The 21,199-nt window shown below is 33.8% G+C and overlaps 1 protein-coding gene across 1 annotated transcript in view; it reads right to left on the minus strand.

The window, feature by feature from the left end:
• Positions 1–21,199, minus strand: part of Cfap54 (cilia and flagella associated protein 54) — a 308,923-nt gene that overhangs the window by 193,087 nt on the left and 94,637 nt on the right. Inside the window, exons 28-36 of the mRNA XM_027928857.2 lie at positions 20,441–20,555; positions 18,649–18,738; positions 17,910–18,036; positions 12,852–12,966; positions 12,398–12,498; positions 7,825–8,055; positions 5,548–5,690; positions 3,117–3,292; positions 1,341–1,568 (exon numbers count right to left, since the gene is read on the minus strand). Of these exons, the coding sequence (XP_027784658.2) occupies positions 1,341–1,568; positions 3,117–3,292; positions 5,548–5,690; positions 7,825–8,055; positions 12,398–12,498; positions 12,852–12,966; positions 17,910–18,036; positions 18,649–18,738; positions 20,441–20,555 (1,326 nt within the window). The remainder of the gene's footprint in view (positions 1–1,340; positions 1,569–3,116; positions 3,293–5,547; positions 5,691–7,824; positions 8,056–12,397; positions 12,499–12,851; positions 12,967–17,909; positions 18,037–18,648; positions 18,739–20,440; positions 20,556–21,199) is intronic.

Raw genomic sequence — 21,199 nt, forward strand, 5'->3', positions numbered from 1 at the left:
AGGTTCTTTTAACTCTGCTTTTTATTTCCTTTGCTGTGCGAAGCTTTTTGGTTTGATAGAATCCCATTTCTCTATTTTTGTTTTTGTTTCTTATACTTTTAAGGGGTCTTATAAAAAATATGCTTGCCTATTCCAGTGTCACCTTTTCCCTACATTTTATTCTACATTTTCACATTTGCTGTTTTCATAGTATATCTTTTTCCATACTTTTATTTTCAATCTGTTTCTTACTATTCAGAGTACTTCACCTATAGACAAGAACATATTTCTTTCTTTTTTATCTTGTCAGATAATCTCTGCCTTTTAATTGGGGTGTTTAGCCACTTTGTATTTAATATAGTTATTGATAGTATTGAATTAGTTTTAATATTTGCTATTTGTTTTCCATTTGTTGCATGTGTTTTTGATTTCTTGGCTCCTTCTTTCCTTCTTTCTTTCTTTTTAATATTTATTTCTTTTAGTTGTACATAATGCCTTTATTTTTATTTATTTATTTTTATGTGGTGCTGAGAATTGAACCCAGGGCCTCCCATGTGCTAGGCAAGCACTCTATTGCTGAGCCACAACCCCAGCCCTCCTTCTTTCTTTTAAGTTCATTAACTATTACTTAGTCTTGCCTTTTACTTTATGGACTTTTTACCTATATCTCTTCTGGGTAGTTACTCTGAAGATCATTGCATGTATCCTTAACTGATCACATTTTGCTTAATATCATACCACTTTATATGAAGTATGCAAAATTTAAATATTAATTTTATTTACCCTCTCTGTCTTTTATGCTATTGTTGTTATATATTTTGCTCCAGAAACATCATAAACCTCACAGCTCAATGTGTTTATATACTTACTAATTCTCAATACATTTTGGTTATCTTTTATATTTGCATTGTTTCTATTTTATTTCTGTAATTTAAAACACAGTGTGCTAGACTCTTTAAAACTGCAAATTCTAGTGGACCTGGAATAACAAAATAGGAACAGGTAAAGCAGTGGAAAAGGTCAACTAATGACCAATGTTATCTCTCATGGAATCCATTTCCTTTCTATCTGTCAAAAGATTTATATATTGATTAAATACATTAAGATTAGTTTATGTAGGAGCTAGAGCTTAGTTAATGTTACTTTCCCTTCCCTCCAAACAAACAGAATTTTTAAGCTAAAATATTTTTCATTGATATTAATTCAAGTTATTGTGAGCAAAATAATACTGAGAAGCAATGAAATACAGACAAATCAATAGGAACTCAAGAAAAATGTCAATTTGGATTATACAAAACTGCATGGCAAAAGATATTTTAAATTGAAAATACAATTTTAAAAAATTTCCCAAATGCTCTTACCTTAACAGAATCGATATTTTGTAGATGTATTAACATGTCAATAAGTAATTCTGCTCCCAAATAGAATGGTAAAACTGAGATACAGAGGAAAGCATCCTGGCTAACAGGAAATGTTTTATAAAGATCTACTGCCTGTTTAAGAAGTATTTGCAGCTCCTGAGTAAAGTTCCAAAAGGCCCGACAGCAGTTCTGAAGCAGAGTCCAATAGCCACCACGATGAGCAAGAACCTAAGACAAACACAATGTCCAAAAGACTAAGTTTGAAAAGTTATAGTCCTCTGAAAAACTTTACCTTTCTACAAATCTTACATGTCAAAAATAACTAAGTGCATTTGTTATGTGCTTCTCATATATGCTAGATACTGTGATAAGATATTTATATGCACTACCTGGTTTAGTTCTCACAATTCCTAAAATAGGTTTACACTAGTACTCTACAAAATGAGGAAATAGAAGCATGGGGTTTACTTGCCTAGTCACGAATCTACTAAGTGTGGAAGGAGGAGATGCACGGGAATGGACTGAATCCAAAAATCCCATTGTTCTAGGTTCTGGGTATAAAGAAGTAGAGCAAGGGCAACTGGATCTCCCCTTATGTTTCCTAAACTTATTAGAGAAGACCAACTAGAAAAATAGGCAAAAATATTATTTCAGGGAATAATATGCTTTATAAAGAGAAGTAGGTAGGGACCTGATAAGATGCAAGAGGACATGTTACTTGAGACAAGGTGATCAGGAAAGAGGTTCTCTATGAGGTTCTCTATGAGAAGGGACCTGAATGGTGAGTTGAACAAGTCACAAGTCACATGAAGGTATACTGGTAGGGCTTTTATTGGTAGGAGGAGAGTATTTGAGGCTCCGGGAACAGCAAGCACCAAGGATGGAGGGTGAAAATAAGAACTAGAGATAAAAAAAGTTTAATGTCATTGTTCAGGACCATGAAGGCAGGAGTATGCTAAATAAGAGCAGAAATAAGAAGAATTGAGTTATACAAGGTGAGCAGGGCTTGGCTCTTTGAAGGCCCTGAAGTTGGTGGAAAGGAAGATAAAATGTGATGCTCATGGTCAAAGGGAAATGATCTAGGTTTACTTTGCATTTTGTAAAATCACTCTCCACTCCGTAGAGAATATGGAAACTTCAGTGTTCTTTCCTTGACTAGACTGGAAAGAGTCCCTTCACCTCTTGGAAGGTTTGAAGCATATACTCTTCACGCTATGATGAAAAGCAAGCTGTTTTTTTATAACTAGTAATTCCGATCCTGAGTTTAACAATTTATCACACATTATTTAAAAGAAAGAAAAGAGAAGACACAAGGGAACAGAAGAAGGAGGTTGGGGTAGGGGCAAGACTTTCTGTAGCCTAGAAAGACCTTCCTTTGTTCTAGAGAAAAGAAAGAGGGCTATGGTACTCCCCAGGAGTCATCAAGACCCCAGAGAGAAGCCTATGGCATCACAAGAGGATCTCAGGTCCCACCTGTGCATGAAACCAGTGGAGAGGTGTATACACAGCCCCAGGAACTTCATGAAGGCCACCTAGGCTGTGGGTGGATGGGCAACACATGACTAAAGGAACATACTTTCTCTTCCTGACAATTTGACAGTGCGTAAGACTTCAGTGCCTTAGCAGGCAAACCTCAAAAGTTGCTTAGGAGGAAGAGGTCTCATCAAAGCTAAAATTATGTATATTATATAAATAAACACAATATATCTTACTGGCCTGAATTTATAAGCTGCAATTTATACCCACTACCTAAGTAAATGAAAAGGATCACATTACCATGGCTCTCCTGCAATGTAAAAAGATTCTCATAAAAGAATCCAGTTCCAAATGTGCTCGGTCCCTTTCTCTGACACTAAGAGCTGATTGAGAGTCCAATTCATAAACTGGTTGTGTCTTGGACACATTATCTTCACTAGCTTTGGAATTCACAAATGTAGAAAATTCTTCAGCATCTACAGTGCAAAAAAAAATATGATTTAAAACATAGATATAAGTTCTGGAAAACACAGTAGGAAATAAGCATCAAATAAGTAATTCAGGGAAATAAATGCTAGTTAAACTTGAAAAAATGATGGGACTGGCCAGGACAAAAAGAACCAGGGGAAATTTCCAGAGCAGAAAGTTCTTAGGTTTTAAAGAATGGGATAAGTTCGAAAAATACAGAGAACAATAATTCAGGCAAAGATGAGGATAAAGGGAACAGAGGTAGAAATGAACTATGTTTTAGAAGGAAAATGACAGGATCCCACTGTTTGTTAATTTCCAAGCAGGCCATCTCCAGGACATATACACTAGCAAGTGAGTAGCAGCTCCCTGAGTTTGGGAGTGCAGCAACTCAGCCCACTGGTGCAGCATCAAAATAGGAGCACTGCTTCTGTCACAAACCTTCTCTTCCAATCTGCACTATATAATGTCTTTTTTTAATATTTATTTTTTAGTTGTAGTTAGACACAATACCTTTATTTATGTGTATGTGGTGCTGAGGTCGAACCCAGGGCCTTGCACATGTCAGGCAAGTGCTCTATTGCTGAGCCACAACCCCAGCCCCACTAGATAATGTCTTAATAGCAGAATATCTTGACAATTTCATGGTGGGTAGTAGGCAGGGAGCCAGTTTAAAACCAAACCAAAAAAAAAAAAAAAAAAGCTCAGGAAGTTACATATTATTATCTATATACAAAACTCATATTCTATATTATGGAATTTACTTTCAAATATTTCAATACACACATTATATGTACAGGTACCAGTTAAAACTAAACTGCACCCTTGAAGCAACTAGAAAGTATGCCAAGTACCTCAACATGAATAGACACTACTGGGACAGTTAACTAGCATACCAAGGTCCCAAATCAGCAATAAGCTGCATTGCACTTGAAATGCCATTATGAAAAATCTATGTAAATGGATTTATAAAAGAAAAAAATTACTAGAAATAACTTTTGACAGTGTCGCATGCCTGTAATCTCATGCCTGTAATCATGAGGCAGGAGGATCGCTAGTGCAAAACCAGCGTCAGCAACTTAGCAAGGCCGTAAGCAACTTAGCAAGACTTGTCTCAAAATAAAATATAAAGGCTGGGGTTGTGGCTCAGTGGTAGAGCACTCGCCCAGCACATGTGAGGCCCTGGGTTCAATCCTCGGCACCACATAAAAGTAAATAAATAAAATAAAGGTATTGTGTCCAACTACAACTAAAAAATAAATATTAAAATAAAATATAAAAAGTGCTGGTGATGTGGCTCAGTGGCTAAGCACCCCTGGGTTTAATCCCTGGTGCCAAAACAAGAAAAAAGAAAAGAAATAACTTTTGTTTGTGAAATGGCTAGTAAATAAGTTAGATTATTGGTTAGGAATAGTGTGTAGGCTTGCTCTAGTATCTGTGCAAGAAAGTGATAAAAATGTCATTTAAATTTGGCAGACAATAGTCACCAGTACAGCACCCAGATCTAAAGACCTGTTCACCAGCATGTCTCCACCTCTCAGAGACCTGATACCTGAGCAGATAACAACATTTCATGGTCCTGCCATCAGAACACTGTCACATTCATCTGAGAGTGAGCTTTCAAAGAAAGTGCTAGTTGGAGATCCTAGGGCAGCATGCACTACCTTGAGCACAAAATCAGCTATTATGACCATTTTTGTGTTTACTTGTATCAGTGTGTCTGACACAATTTGTTAAGAAAGTTATTTCCACTAAAATACTACACCTGATAGCAAGTCTTCATCTATCTTCAACCACCAAAGCCTACCTATGCTTAACAAAAGAATATTACATTTTTATTGAATAGTCAAACTGCTTTAGGTTGTAACACTAAATAGGTATGTCCAGGTATATATGGTGATACCATAAAATGCAAAATTTTTCTCTTTTCTTTTTTTTTGGTACCAGGGATTGAACCCAAGAGTGCATAACCACTGAGACACATCCCTAGTTCCTTTTTATAGTTTATATAGAGATAGGGTCTCAATAAGTTGCTAAGGATGGCTTTGAACTAGCAATCCTCCTGCATCAGCTTCCTGATCCACTGGGATTACAGGTGTGCATCACCAAACCCAGTAAAATATAAAATTTTTTAACAGAGCAAACAAGAATGTCCTATTAAAATATCAAAATTTAACAACTGAACTAAATTGCTGGGTTTTTGGAAACTGGCGTGTGCACAACTATAGAGTCATTCAATAGTAAGTCAACATATTTATTTTACCTGATGGTAAGTTGGCCTTTCTTCTTTTAGCTGTAAGTAGGAAATCAAGCATTGTTTTATAATTTTCCAGAGTCAGTTTTGCTGTTGGCAATACTGTTCCTGAATTATATAGTGAGAACATATTAGGATCACATGATCGGAAACTGCAAAGGGAAAAAAATCACATTAAGAAACAATTTAAGCAACATGGAATGAAATCTGTCAAATAAAATCTATTTTTACCTTTTAAATATTTTGAGTGCTCTCAAATTTTATATCATAAAATATTTTAACACTTAATAAAAATCAAACATTTTACCATTTCATTTTTAAAATTATACAATATAATCTTGACATTGGGAATTTTAATATCATTATCTATTTCCCTAAAAGTGCCCTTGAAGATGGAGATGAAAGATCTATACTCCCTCTGTGAGTGCTGAAACAATAATTTTTGTCACCTTAAAGCCACCTAATTTTAACACAATTCAGTGAAGAGGCCTACTATATAGAGCAGAGTGTTCATAACCACTGTTATTTCTTTTTAAAAATAAAATTTAAACAGTAAACAATCTTCCATTAAAATTGCTATGTTCATATATGAACACACCACCAGTGAAACACCACATCATATATAACCACAAGAATGGTATTCTAATTAGAATAAGTTATACTCCATGTATGTATATGTCACAATACACTCTACTGTCATGTATATCTAAAAAGAACAAATTAAAAAGGATTGTAAAAAATAAAATAAAATGTACAATTGAGTAATTAATTTAACACTGAGTATACATTAACAGCTTTAATAAAATGAAAGTTATCAGCAAGTTACTCTGACACAAATTTGATCTTTGTGTTATTGTACCATCAAGTGATCATGGTTAAATGGTGATGCATGATTGGAAGCTCCAAGAAGATTTCTCCATGTCCACAGAATAGTAAGGAAGCCAATCCTTTCCCTGGCCTGGCCCCAAGAATAGGTCACTTGGTGAGTTAACTGCTTCTTGAATGCAGATCTGGTCCACATAGGAAAGGGATCTATCCACAGATGTTTTTGTGAAAGTGAATCTGACAGTGATTTTTAACCAAAATACTGGAGAAACTGACACGAGAATCAAGTTCACTGTGAATTTCGACCTACATTTTTTTCTTCATTGAATTATTGAAATAAATACCCTCTTAATTCATATCCCTGTCTTCAGTCTTTCCTCTCTCCAATCTATTTGATATATTGCTGCCAAAGAAATTTCTTATGACAGTCCTGTTCAAAAACCCTCAATAATCTCTTTGTGTATATAAAGTAAAGCTCAGATTTAACAAAAATGGAAAATTCTCCATGATCTGGTACACACTTACTTCTCTAATTACTGCACACCACTCTTCTCATATGCCCTAGATTCTAATCAGACTATTTGGACACATCCTATGTGTCCTACCCAGGCTCTGACCTTCGCTCTTCCAACTATCACCTCTGCACATCCTCACAACTATCCACCATCTGCACACTTCTAAACCTGCTTATCCATCAAGACCAGGACTGCTTGTCCCTTCCATGAAACCTTTGCTGTTAGGTCCAGCTAGTGAAAAGCCTATTATAACAAAGACTTCATATGTACTTGACCTTCTACCATTGATTGCAATTATTGAGAATGTTTATGATAACTCTACCAACTCTAACTTGTGCATCCTATTCATCTTTGTATGTTCATTGCACCTAACTCAGTGCTTTGTAGCTAACAGGTAATCAAAAAGGTTTTGTTTTTAATGAATGATTGACTATCACCTTTCTAATGGTGTTACATATCTATCTTCAATTTTTATCTTCCATGTTACATATCTATCTTCAATTTTTATCTTTCACAGCATTTAGCTGAACACATTCAATTAGAGCTCAGAAATGTCTGTTGAAATAGCTATAGAAAAGCTTACATCATATGAGAAAATAAGATCTCTATTTATAGAGGCTTCAAATATACCTCTAAATGAAATCAAGATCTGTCTAGTGTCTGCTAATACATACAGTTATAATACAATTCATGCTAAATTTCTCTTGGAATTATCCTTGTCCTGAAAACTATACCCACAAACACATTCAAGATATATTCAAATTAACACAGCACCTGTTTGACAGAATAGATTCTGAGATTTTTTAAAAAATGTAAGAAATGCACCAATGGCCAGTATCAAGATATTCTGTAAGCCCATTGTTATAAATATTGAAGGCTTGAATATAGAAACACAATCCATGTTCATGAGACTAAAAAAGTACAACTGACTGATAACATACTATACCTGACCATTGTGTGTGAAATGCCAGGTTTCGTCTTCGTGCGCTCTCCTAGCTTTTGTAAAAGCAGGTTGTAGTATGTGATTGCCAGATACAGGTTCATCTGAGCTCTCCAGGGCATCTCTTCAAGAACTATTTGATGAAACCTTTTTCTTTTAATATAATCTAATATTAGAGGATTCATGTGAATCATCAGGTATCGTTGTGCTATTTTTCTAACATCGGGTCTCTTATTTCTGCCAAGGGAGAAAGCAGCTTTGGAATTATACAAAAAACTTCCAAACCCTTAATAAAGAATAATGATTCCAATTTGTACAAAATACATCAAGAAGTCACTTGACTGCCCTTATGCAAAAGTTTCTGTATTATTTATCATTTGCTCAGTGGTAAAAATGTGAAATAAGGTAGAAAGGAAGGCACAGAGATAAACACTAGGGACAAAGAGACCACAGAGTGCCTTCAACTCCCCCCCCACATGTTTCAGCTCAACCAGAGCTTTTCTTTCATAACCAAATGCCCACTGGGATAAGACAAATAAATTATGATATAATGTTCACATTCATCAACTAACTTCAATATTAAATGAGAAAATCACTTCTCTGTATTGGTCTTTAAGGAAAAACAATCGAGCAAATTTTTGTCTAATATTAGACTTGCAGAGGAACTAAAATATCAGACAAATATAGACTAAATAACTTCATATATGCACATTCAATATGCTCCAGAAAAAAATTCAATTTTTAACCAGTAGTTAAAAAGTAATGCCTATAAAAACTCAAAGTAGCCTAACTACTTTTTTTAGAGTAGTTATGCAGAGCATAACCTCATTTCTTCAAAACACTTTTATCCATTTATTTGGTACCATGGGACGTTGCTCCCTCACTGGCCTGTACCATTCTACCTGATTTATATTAGAGAAGGGAGAGAAGAAAAAGAAGAAGGAAAAACAGATGCCAACAGGTAAGTTCAAGTACTCTGCTCTCTTACACAGATAGCATTCTGAATCTGAAGATAAAAGGAATTAGAAGATAAAGAGGAGAGAGGAAAGGCAGGCAGGCAGGCAGGCAGGCAGGCAGGCAGACACACACTTGCAGCAGAGATGCAGCCATGTGAAGAAGAAAGGATGGAGAGAAGCTTCCTTTGGGCAAGCATGTTTTACATTACCCCTCAGTTCTAAGTGTTTGGGATTTTGTTGATTACTTCCTTTTAATTCCAGGTTTCTGGTGCTTTTTGTTGTGCTTTGCTTTTTTTTTTTTTTTTTTTTTTTTTGGTGATATGCTAATGGTTTCCCAACAAAGATGAATTGTTTTAATAAGTATTGTGAAAATTAAAAATACCATTTCCAAAATAAAGATTACTCTTGTACTTATATGAGGAGGCCAATCTCCTCAAAATCCTAAGATGAGCTGAGACAATTAGCTGCATCTTTCCCACCACTGAGGGTGAGCTAGTTCAGGGAATGGGTGAGAAGACAGGCTTCCTGCAGGTATCTTGGCACAGAACTGACAGACTCCAGGGAGCTTGGCTGGGAACTAACTGTCAGCCCACAGAGAATGCAGAATGTTTCTCCTTCTATCACCTGACATTTCTTAACATTTAGGGGATTCCAACAACCAGATCTATCACTATGGAGATGGTCATCTAAAGTCCTACAAATTGCAGAGCACTAAACCCACACTCACACACACAAACACCCATGCATGCACATGCATGAAAAACTGCTGTAATCTCAATAAGGTCATTGGATTATACCAACATCAATTTCTTAGTTGTGACACTGTATGAAAGTTATATAGTTACCCTTACAAACTAAGTGAAGAAGAGATGGGGTAAATTTCTTAATAACTAGGTATAAATCTACAATTATCTTAAAATAATAAGTATTTTTAAATGCATGTTACAATAAGTAAGTTCATTATCACAAACTATTTAATATTGAGGTCTTAGTCTACATGCTAGACAAGAGAAAAAAGAAGAGGCTTGAGTTTTAGAAAGAAATAAGAAAAACTTTCATTATCTGTTCACAGCATGACAGTCCACACAAAAACCTGTATCTATGAATAAATTATCAAGTTGTTTAGAGGGTGTGCATCAAAGTTCTATTATTACTATACAAAGACTAGGATAATTCAAAATGTAATTTTAAAATATTGCATATACTAATTTCAAAAAAACACTCCTTGATGTAGCTGGCAAAAGATGTTTAATACCTTTAGGGGAAAAAAAATCATAGAAATGTAAATTTATTAAAAGGAATTATAATACCTAAGACCATGGTCTATCTATTAGAAGATAGACTCAATATTGAGATTGAGACTAAAATTACAATATTGAGATAGGCTCAAAAAAAAAAAAAAAAACAACTTCCTAAACCAGTGTATCTATTCAATTCTATCCTTATCAAAATCACAATAGAATTTTGAATATTTGACAAGCCATCCTATTTTGTAAAAGATTATCCAAGATTTACATGAAGGAAAAGAACAAGCTAGAGAGACTTTCTATCAGACAGCAAGATTTAATTTAAAGCCAATGTAATTATGATGGTGTGATATTAACTTAAATGTAGATAAATAGAGTAACAGAACAGAAAAGAGAGCTCCAAGCTATCTACATGAATACTTGCTAAAGGACAAAGTTGACAGTGACAACAGAATAGAATACTCAATAAACACGGACACTTATGTCATAATATAAATAAAGAGAATGAAAGAATTATCAAGAAAATAACAGGCAAATGCAAACAAAAGAATAGTAGAAGGGGCTCTATTAATATCTCTGTGGTGCAATTTAAGATCAAAATCACTAAACAGTAAAAGACATTATATAATGAAGGTGAGATGTATAAAGAATTATAAGAATCATAAATACATATTCATAGAAATAGCAGCTGAACATTTTGCCATGGTAAGTTTGATAATCAGAACATTAGGTCATGGATATAGCCACAATGGCACACTGTATGGCAGTTCCTCGAAAATAAAAAATACAAATGCCACATTGTTGTTGTTTGAATCTTTCATATTCCCCAAAAAGCTCATGTGTTAGATAATGCAGGAATGATCAGAGGTGAATGATTGGATTATGAGAGATGTGGCCTTGTCAGAGGATTAATTCATTTGTTGGATTGATGTCTGAATGGACTACTGGCTGGTAACTGTTGGCAAACTGAGCATGGCTAAGGAGAGTGGTCACCAGAAGCCACAGCCTAGACTTTTATCTGTCCATGGCGCCTCTCTCTCTCTGCCTCCTCCCCCACCTCCCTTGATCTCCCTTCACTGGTTGCCATGAGCTGAGAAGCTTTCCTGCCATGAGTCAGTGAATCATGGATTACTCCTCTGAAACCAGGAGTTCAAACTAAAGTCTTCCTCCTCTAGGTTGTTCATGTCAAATATTTTGATCCCAGCAACAAAAATGCTGATTAACATGTGATTTTGCAATCTCATTACTGAGTGTATATCCAAAGAAGTGAAGTTATTATATTAAAAAGATACCTGCACTCTCATATTTATTACAGCACTATTCATAATAGCCAAGATAGAGAATCAACCTACATGTCCATCGATGCACGAATAAACGAAATGTGGTACATATATACAGTGGAATATTATTCAGCCATTTAACAATAATGAAATCTTGTCATTTGTGATAGCATGGATGGAATTGTAGTACAGTAAGTTAAATTAAATAAGCTAGACCTAGAAAGACAAAATCTGCATGTTCTCACTTATTTGAGGAAGCTGTGGGGGGGAAACGTTGATCTCAAAGGAGAGAGTACTAGAGACTACAAAGTGTATGAGAGAGGAAAAATACAGAGAAAGGGATTGAACAATAGATCCCAAAATACAACTAGATAGGAGGAATTGGATTAAGTATTCTAACACAATAGGATAACAATAGTCTGTGATAATTTATGATATGTTTCAAAATAACTAAAGGTTCCCAGTACAGAAATGATGAATGTTTGAGATGTAAATGCTATTTCACTGATTTGGTCATCATACAATGCAACTAGATAGGAGGAATTGGATTAAGTGTTCTATATAACACAATAGGATAATAGTAGTTTATGATAATTTATGATATGTTTCAAAATAACTAAAAGTTCCCAGTACAGAAATGATAAATGTTTGAGATATAAATACTAGTTTCACTGATTTGGTCATCATACATTGTATACATGTATTGAATTACTGTACTGTTACCCATAAATATGTAAAATTTTATGTGTCAGTTAAAATTTTTAAAAAAAATTATCAGGTCCTCTGATAATTAAAAGTAATTTATATTTGATCTCCTGACCCCGCATCTACATTATTGCTGCCACCAATTATTCATAGCCAATTACTCTACAGTATATCATCTGTTTCATTTATTTTATAAAATTTATAGTAAAATTTTAAACTGTCTTATTTACTTGTGTGTTTACTTGACTACTATTATTTTTCATTAAAGTAAGCACCTTGAGGACAGTGATTTTATTGTTTGGTTCACCAGTGTGTCCTTAGTACCCCAAATTATGCCCAACTCAGAGCAAAATCAAATAAACATTTATTGAATTAATTAATTAGTTAATACCTTTCATTTTCTGGAATTTCCAAAATATATGGATTTTTTGAATAAAAATCTCTTAGAGTTTCCTTTTTAATGTTTCTTTTCCTTGATGATATATCTGTATTCTTAAAGAAATAATAAATATGTTACATATTAAATTTAAACTTTGAACACAAAAGAATAATTTATTCATACTTTAATGATTATATCTTGACATTGAAACAGGGTGGTTTCATTAGATCTTTCAATTAAAATTACTATCAAAATTAACAAAAGTACTCCAATAGAAATGTTATTATAAAAATATCTAAATGATAACTGAATAATTTACAATGTAGTATGGAATTATAAAATTATGCTTGTTGGTATTTCTGTCTCATATTATAATAAGTTAAAATATTGTTAATCATCTTTAGATATGTAATCTCTTAATTAGTTTCATCAATTAATTAAAATTCATAACTCAAAAGAAACTTACTCTTCCAATCTCTAGTACTACAGCTTTAAACTTCTTTGAAGGTACATTTGCCTTTTTATAAGCAAAATTGTCCCTATATTTTATTCTTCTTTGTCCAATTAGGGATTCATTCCTCCTAATACAAAAAAAGACAGTCAAAAAGCTCTTTTAAAATTTGCAAAATTACCCCAAAGTAATAAATATTTAAAGCATGTTGATATTAAAATTATTCAAGAAGGTTATCCCAAACTGCTTGTGTCCCATGCATAATTAGACAGTGATCTCTGTTCATCAAGAATAAATGGCCTCTCAAAAGAGGAAAATGTAAATACATGCAATGAGACCTGATGTGTCTATAAGAAAAGGAAGAGTGGAAAGCACAATGTGGTAGAACGGAATTGGACTGAAAATAAAGTAACATGGACACTTCTCTTTATAACTGAGACAAAAATGTGACCACAGACAAACTATCACTGTTCCAACAGATTTCAATATTTTTTTGTTCCATCTTGTGCAAATTCCCAGCCACTATCACTTTCTAAATACCAACAGAAGTTAAGCATTTCAGATAGCTGTTGGACTTTCTCTCATCCCCAAGCATCTACAGGAATTCTTAAGCTTATTTTCTCCAGTGGATTCCACTCTCCAAATACTGTTAAGTCTCTCATTATACTTCTAACATTCCTGAAATTTATATATTTTTATGGAAGTTCTCTTCCTTTTGCAAGTACTTGCCAGGTACAGCATCCTTCCATAACATGACAAATGGGATCCCAAAACTTAAACTGAATAAAAGGTGGAGACACATCAATACAAAGTTATTAAATGACTGGATGGGTCTGAATAGCTAGTTCAAGGGGTTGAAATATATTGTATGATCCAATTCCATCTTGGTCCTGGTAGAAGCTGGCCTCTCAACTTTAATTTTTATGAAGATGGTTATGGATCCTGTGATTGACTGGAACTCCAGTCCAGTTGCAGAAATCCCATGAATCTCCCAGTTAGTTCACATTCATTCTGGAAAATGTTTTAGAATGCTTGGACCAATGATTACCGAGAATTTAGGTACTCATCCTCTGCAACTTCATCCTAATATTGGTTGTCTGCCATTTACCAACCACATCTATCTCTTTTTTATGTCCTCCCTCTCCCACACCACTGAATACTTGATGGTTGTTATGTTATTCCAGAAAGAAATGAGAAGGAGGGGAGGTTAAAGGTGCATACATTTAGGCTACAGTCTTACCAACCAGCTCTACATCTACCACCATGCCCCCCGCCCATGCACTGCTACCTTCATCCATTGAGGACATCAAATGATATTCCTTGACCTCTTCACAGCTCTGTGGAGTTCTGACTGATAGCTTTTTGAATTGTTTATGGTGTTTTGATAAGTTGTATTTTGCAACTTTCATGTAATCACACTAGTGATCTTTTATTTCATGGCTTATCGATTGTTTTGATTACTTATATTAATACTGTTTCTAACAAAAAAGTCTCAGTGGCTCTCTGCCTATTATTTCACAAGCACAACTCTGTTACACTTTATCTGACAGTACAAATCCTCCTTCTTTGTTCACTTTTCAAATAATTTTCATTATTCCAACCCATTCTAGATTCTTCTGCTTGGAATTTTATTGGAATTGCATCAAACTAACAAATTAATTTGAAGATAACAGGAATCTTTAAATTTTCAGCAATATTCTGTCTGCCAACCAGTCTTTTTAATAATTATTATGTTTTAGTAGAGTTGTTTGGTCTCCTTTATGTTAGTGTAAGTACCCTCATAATTCCTGATAAAGTTAAGCATGTACTCCTTAGAAATGAGATCATTTTTGTATTACACCTTCTAGTTGTTATAGGAAAGCTATTGATTTTGCATCTAAACATCTCATAAAATTCTATTATTAGTTCTAACGGTTTTCTATTAATTATCTTGAAGCCAAAAAAATTATTATTTGCAAACAATAACTTCACTGTGGAATTCAATCTACAAACATTTTTAACATCCTGTGATGTGATAATCATGAAAGTACTAATTCTAATTTCTATTTTTTAATGACTGGCAATAACTTTAAAACCAGTGTCAAATGACAGAAAGAATAACACATTTCCATGTTACAGAGCTTATTTTAACAGAAAACATTCTTCTAGAAGTACAGCGTTACCATAGATTAGGTAGAAAGAAGTGATGGAAGGGAATGGGATGGGATTTGGGGATAGGAAAGATAGTAGAATGAAACAGACATTATTACTTTATGTATATATGTGACTACATGGCCAATATAATTCTGCAACATGTACACTCAGAAAATAGAGAAATTATATCCCATCTATGTATGATATATCAAAGTGCATAAATGCATTCTACTGTTATTTATAACCAATTTTAAAAATTAAAAAAATTTCTTCTAATCCTAATTTGCCAGAAACCATTGTTGAATTTCACCATGTTACTTTTTAGCATCTCCTAGAGGCTCCTTGTTTACCAGTGATAATTATATTTGCAAATTTCCTACTATATTTGCACTGAGAATAAAATCTACATTTTCACTACTCATCTTACATGCTAGTCTTTTATTTTGGACTTTTGCTTCTAAATACTTCCAGGTAAGATTGTTTCATTGTTTTCTGTTTTCTATCCTCTTTTTATAAAGCTCTGTTATCAGAGCCTGCTGGACTCAATTTAGTAGAAAACTTAATACCCATGTTATGAAATAGCTTTATATGAAAAAAAATTATTCATATCTTTAAAATACAAAAGAATTACCCTAAAATATTTTGAAGTAGCCAAAAATGTTTACTGTTTCACTCAATTCTGACAAATTTTTTCCAAATAATCATCACTTTTGACTAGATTTTTAAATTTATTAATATTAAATTGTACATACTATTATCTAATGTTCATTTAGCCACTTTCAAATTTATATTTATTTTCTCCTTGGATTATTTGTTTTTCTCTTATTCTTAATATGCTGTCCATATATTTACTTAATACATTCATATTCTTAAAGAAACAGCTTTAGCAGTTATCAACTGGACTGTCTTAAAACCAATTTATAATTAATTTCAATTTTTAAATTTTTTCATTCTCTTAGATTTGTTTTATTGCATATCTAATTTCTCTTATTTGGGAATAAACCCAAATAAGCTAGACAAGTGTAATACCACTTAAGCTACATCCCTAGTCCCTCTAATTTCTTGACTTTGATAAAAGTTCACTTATTTTTATTCTTGCTTTTTAATAGAAGTTTCCAAAGCTGAAGAATTGTCTCTGTCTTTGGGTGCATTTGATACTAAGGGTTTCTCATTTTGAGGGTGCTTCAAAGTGTTTAGTCTCCATTAGCTAAACATATTAAATTAATCTTATTAATTATATTACGTATATCTTCTATGTCTTTCCTACTTTAGGGCAGGTGAATCACAAACTCAAGGCCAACCCAGTCACCTTAGAGAGACCCTACCACAAAATAAAATAAAAAGGAATGGGATGTAGCTCAATGACAGAGTGCTTAGCATTCATGAGACCCTGGGTTCAATCACAGCACTACCACCACCTCCAAATAAAGAGGATTATTCTTTCAGTATTACCAGAATAACTGATAAACTGGGGAAAACTGAAGTTAATTCAAGTCCCCATACCAAAATAAATTTTATACATATTAAAGAATTGAACTTAAATCATGAAATTTGGAAAAATGAAGTTGCATATTTTTTCATATTGAAAAAGACAGAAAATTTCTGTGTACTAGAACTTGTTAGGCATATAAATAGATATGTAGTATAAAGATATTAGTAGTATATAGATATTAGTAGTATAAAGATAGTAGTATATCTTTATACTACTATCCAATGTGGAAATCAAGGTGTTGCATCCGCACCTCTTCCTATATTCCCTGACTTGGTGAAGAACAACCTAAAACATGGGCTCAGCTTTGACAATTGAAATCATTACCTTTGTTTCGAACTCAGTTATACTGCTCCATCTCCATCCTCTGGTCTTTTATTATGCTTCTGTTCAATGCTTCTAAGCCACTTAGTCTGTTTTCCCTTTTGGAATATCTATAATTATTAGGTTGGACCTTCCACAGTCAGCCTTTCAAATTTCCCAAATTTTCCATTTTCACATTGAAAATGTCTTCTGATTTTCTTTGGTATCAACAGTATTATTTGAAACTTCTAAATGCCTAATTTTGATTACATCTTTTTTAATTGAATGGAACTCTCCAGATCTGTCCCATTCTCTGATTACCGTGGCTTGTTTCATTTCACAGAAGCAATTTCCTCTTTAATCTCTTGGTCTAATTATATTTCTGTGTGTTTTTAAATAAATGATTCTCCTCTCTTTTGCTGCCATTTTCAAAACAGATTTCATGTTATTGATATTTACTTTTTTTTTTTTTTTTGGCTGTACTGGGCATTGAACCCAGGGCTTGCACATGCTAGGAAAGAGCTCTACCATTGAGCTATATCCCCACTCATGTTTATATTAATTAAAATGGGATGAACAGATCTATTCCTAGTTGTGAAAGAGAAGCCCACTTGTGAAGAAGACACATTGGATTTATTTGACATCTCTCATAATTGGCATGAGACATGATCATATTGTTTGGGAACAAAGACCAATCATTCAGCCTTAGAGAATGAGAAAGACAGTCTAAAGCTATCTGTTGAGGAGCTTCTCATTCACATACATAAATGGAAGCCCCAAAGAATGGCTCTGCTCATTATGATAGAGGCATTAGAAGCACATGACAAACAACCAAAACTGGACTCTAACCCTTATGTGAAAGGGAGCTGATAGATAGACGGATGCTATTATCCATTCTAACCAAATAGCAAAAGACAATCTATTTCCTGACTGAAATCTGAACATGGTCTAGTCTCATTTCTTAGTGAAGCTGTATAAATATTTTTACATTTAGTCATTATTTAAATGCACGCACACAAATCTTCACTCTCTCCCAGGTGATAACTGCATACACTACCCTTTTTCATCTACCCCATGTATTTGAAAGGGACAATGCTGCTCATGTTTTTGGAAGTTGTTACCATGCATAAAACTGATATTACAAGTACCTTTTCAAGAAGTCAAGAACAGGAATTGTTATCTCCACCAAAAGGGAAAATTTTTCATCATTCAGGCATTTAAGCATAACTTGCGTAAAAAATTCCAGGAATCTAGGTCTGTGCTTAAATTTCATAACTATAAAAACAAGAAGTTCGCACACAGTTACCAATACACTTAGTTCTTGGCATTGAAAGTTTACATTTTAATACTAGATTAATGTGATGTGAGCTATTGTTTTTTCTAAGATCAACTTATCCTTTACAGTCTATGTTTAATTTATTTTCCAAAAATCTCAGTGCTGAGAAAGATTTCATTAAAGTCATTTCTAATATATCACTAACTGCAGAAAAAAAAAATACTGAGAATTGTCAAAACCAGTTGTCGTAATTTTTTCTATATTTTACTCCAAATTTAAGCAATAATGTTGCTCTCTTCATAGATGAACTTAAAAAAAAACACTGGTACATTTTCTTCAATGCCCTCATTTTTATAAGTTTCATAATAACTGTTCACTACCAAAATAAGTCATCTTGAAGGTAGTCTTTCTAGTCTTTAAATAAGGTACCCATTTAAGTCTCTTTATTACTTGGCAATCAAGATACTGCATTATTCATGAACAGAAAAGAACCCCAAAAATTCTGCCTAGAACAGATGAAGTCTTTATATAAACAACAGACACAAAATCTACAGAATAACAACTTTCAGTGGGAAGTCAAGTGAGCAGCACACAAACATCAGGTCACCTACCTTCTTTCACAGCACCTTTCACCGACCAATTTAAAACCACAGGGTAAAGAAATATAGGGTCTTCTGCTCCTGAGAGTTCAGCCGCAACATCTAAGGTTTAAGAAAATTAATAAGTTGTAGTTCTGTTTAACATGAACAACCAAAAATAAAAAATTCTTTGGAGGGGATGGAAAAATAGGAAATACTCAAATATTCCTTCTAAATTGTATCTTAAACATCAATTATAGCATTAAATTTTGAAAAGAATCCAATGATTTCAATTATTTCATTATTTTTTTCCAAAAAGTTAAAGGTTCACCACCAAAACCTAACAATTATATTAATTCCATTGTAATAAAATTATCTTTAAATGACAGTAAAGTACCACATAGGTACTAGAGCCAGACTGGGTTCAAACTCTAACCCTGACACTCTTGAATTGTGAGACCTTGGGAGGTAACTTAGTTTCTCTTTACTTAAGTTTCCTTATCTTTAAAATGTGGCTAATAACAATACTTTCCTTAAATGATTGTTATATATGGGATAGGCTGAGTTTTAAAGTGAATAAAAATACTTAAAATAGTGGCTAGTACACAGCAAACTGTATACAAAACTTATTTTTATCATTGGTGTTGTTATTGAACTGTTTACTTAGTAATCTCACATTGTGTTTCTCATTAAAATGTTTCTGTTGGTATCTGAAAATTAGTTCATGTTTCTGAAACATTTTCTAATTTAATGAATTATACTTTTTAGGTGCAACAAGATAATTAGTTTTTCCAAAACTTGGTTTACTAATTATGGAAATAATAAGCCACTGGGTTCAATTTATGAATTCAGCTTGAAACAGGCATGGAGTATATGGAAAGAGAGAGGGAAACAATTCAGGTAATTCAGAAACAGTATGACCATCAAAGTACAACTAAGGCACCCAGTAAGATAGTTGAGGGAGAGACGTGCAGTTCTACAGATATAGTCTATTCCCAGAAGACCTTGGGTCTAAACAAGGAGCCTCACACGTGGGAGAAATTTGGGTACTCTCTTGTTCCTTTAGAATATTATATATATACTATATTATATATAGTATATATACCATATTATATATATATACTAACCAACATCGGAAACTAAATCAGTCTCCCAGGCAGATTTCCAAACTGCAAACGCCTAAATACTAATTGTTCCATTAACACATTAATCTATTTTGAAATTACTACAGTACAAAGACCCAAAATTAATCTCTCTCTCTTTCTGCTCTAGTAGGCCAAGGTTCAAGCCACTTACCATCCCTCACACTACCCCATCCTTTCTCAATTGCATCTTTGCTTTCAGTAATTCTCAATTTTGTGCCATCCTACCCCCACCCCACCGCCAATGCTTTTGACATTTGCCTCTTGGTTGGTTGTCACAACCAGGGGTTTGGTGTGTTATGCTTCTATGAGTAGAGGCCAAGGATACTGACCAACATTCTACAATGCCTAGGACAGTCCCCCACTACAAAGAACCAACGGGCCCAAAATGGCGATAGTGTCAAGGTTTAGAAAACCTGTTACGGAGTCAGAAGACATGGGCTCAAGTCCAAGCCAGCTACAGAACTCTGAATAAATCACTTAATATTCATTAGCCACATCTGTAAAAGGCAGTTAGCAATTCCATATTAATAAGGCAATGTTAGGATTAATGACATAATGTAAAGGCACTGTGTAAACCTTATTGGGTTTACCTAACACTAATCTCATTTTAAGCCCTTTAACAAAATATTCTCCCGGTTTAAGAAAATTGCTGCATAGACATATACAAAAGAGAATTTTACATTGTTTTATCAGTTTGAGTAGGTGTGTCTCCAACAAGGTCAATTGTTCATTTAATTTTTCAGGCAACAATATCTGTTGTGGCTTCTTAGTTTTTACAGATTTCTTAGACGAACCCTAGAAATATTGATTAAATGTCAGAATGCTATAAAAACTGTCATTCTCAAATAACTTTCCTCAAATTATTCCTTCATATTTGGTAGGCAAAACTAAGATATACATGATTAAACAATACCAATTAGTAATTAATAATAATAGATATTATGTTCTAACTAAAAGCCAGACACTGTACCAAGAGTTTCATAGAAAGTAGTCAAAGCTCTTTTATTAAAGCAGATGAAGATATGTCTCTAAAAGTCTTTTCAAAAGAAAATCCCTAGGCCGTGTATTCATATATGAACATAGGAAAGTTATATCTGATTCATTCTACTGTATTTCCCATCCTAGGCCACCCTCAGGAATGCATCCCTTTATTCGTTTTTTCTCAGATGGAGCTTCTTTACAACTAAGCTAATTGCCTTTGATACTCTGCCTTTCACTGAAATATAATGGGATCTGTAATTAGTGGATTAAGAACTGGCCTGTCTATACTCAACTCCCCATCATGTTTTCTCTGTCTCAGCCTACAAACTGACCTCTCTCTCTCTCTCTCTCCTATTCCCAAACATCTTCCAAACCTTTTTAGGTTTAAAGGGAACTTGAATGGCTCTAATGATTTCAGACTCCCAACAACCCTAGTCAGAGGGAAACATCACAACCTT

This window comes from Marmota flaviventris, chromosome 3 (assembly GCF_047511675.1).
Source record: "Marmota flaviventris isolate mMarFla1 chromosome 3, mMarFla1.hap1, whole genome shotgun sequence".
Classification (NCBI taxonomy): Eukaryota; Metazoa; Chordata; class Mammalia; order Rodentia; family Sciuridae; genus Marmota; species Marmota flaviventris.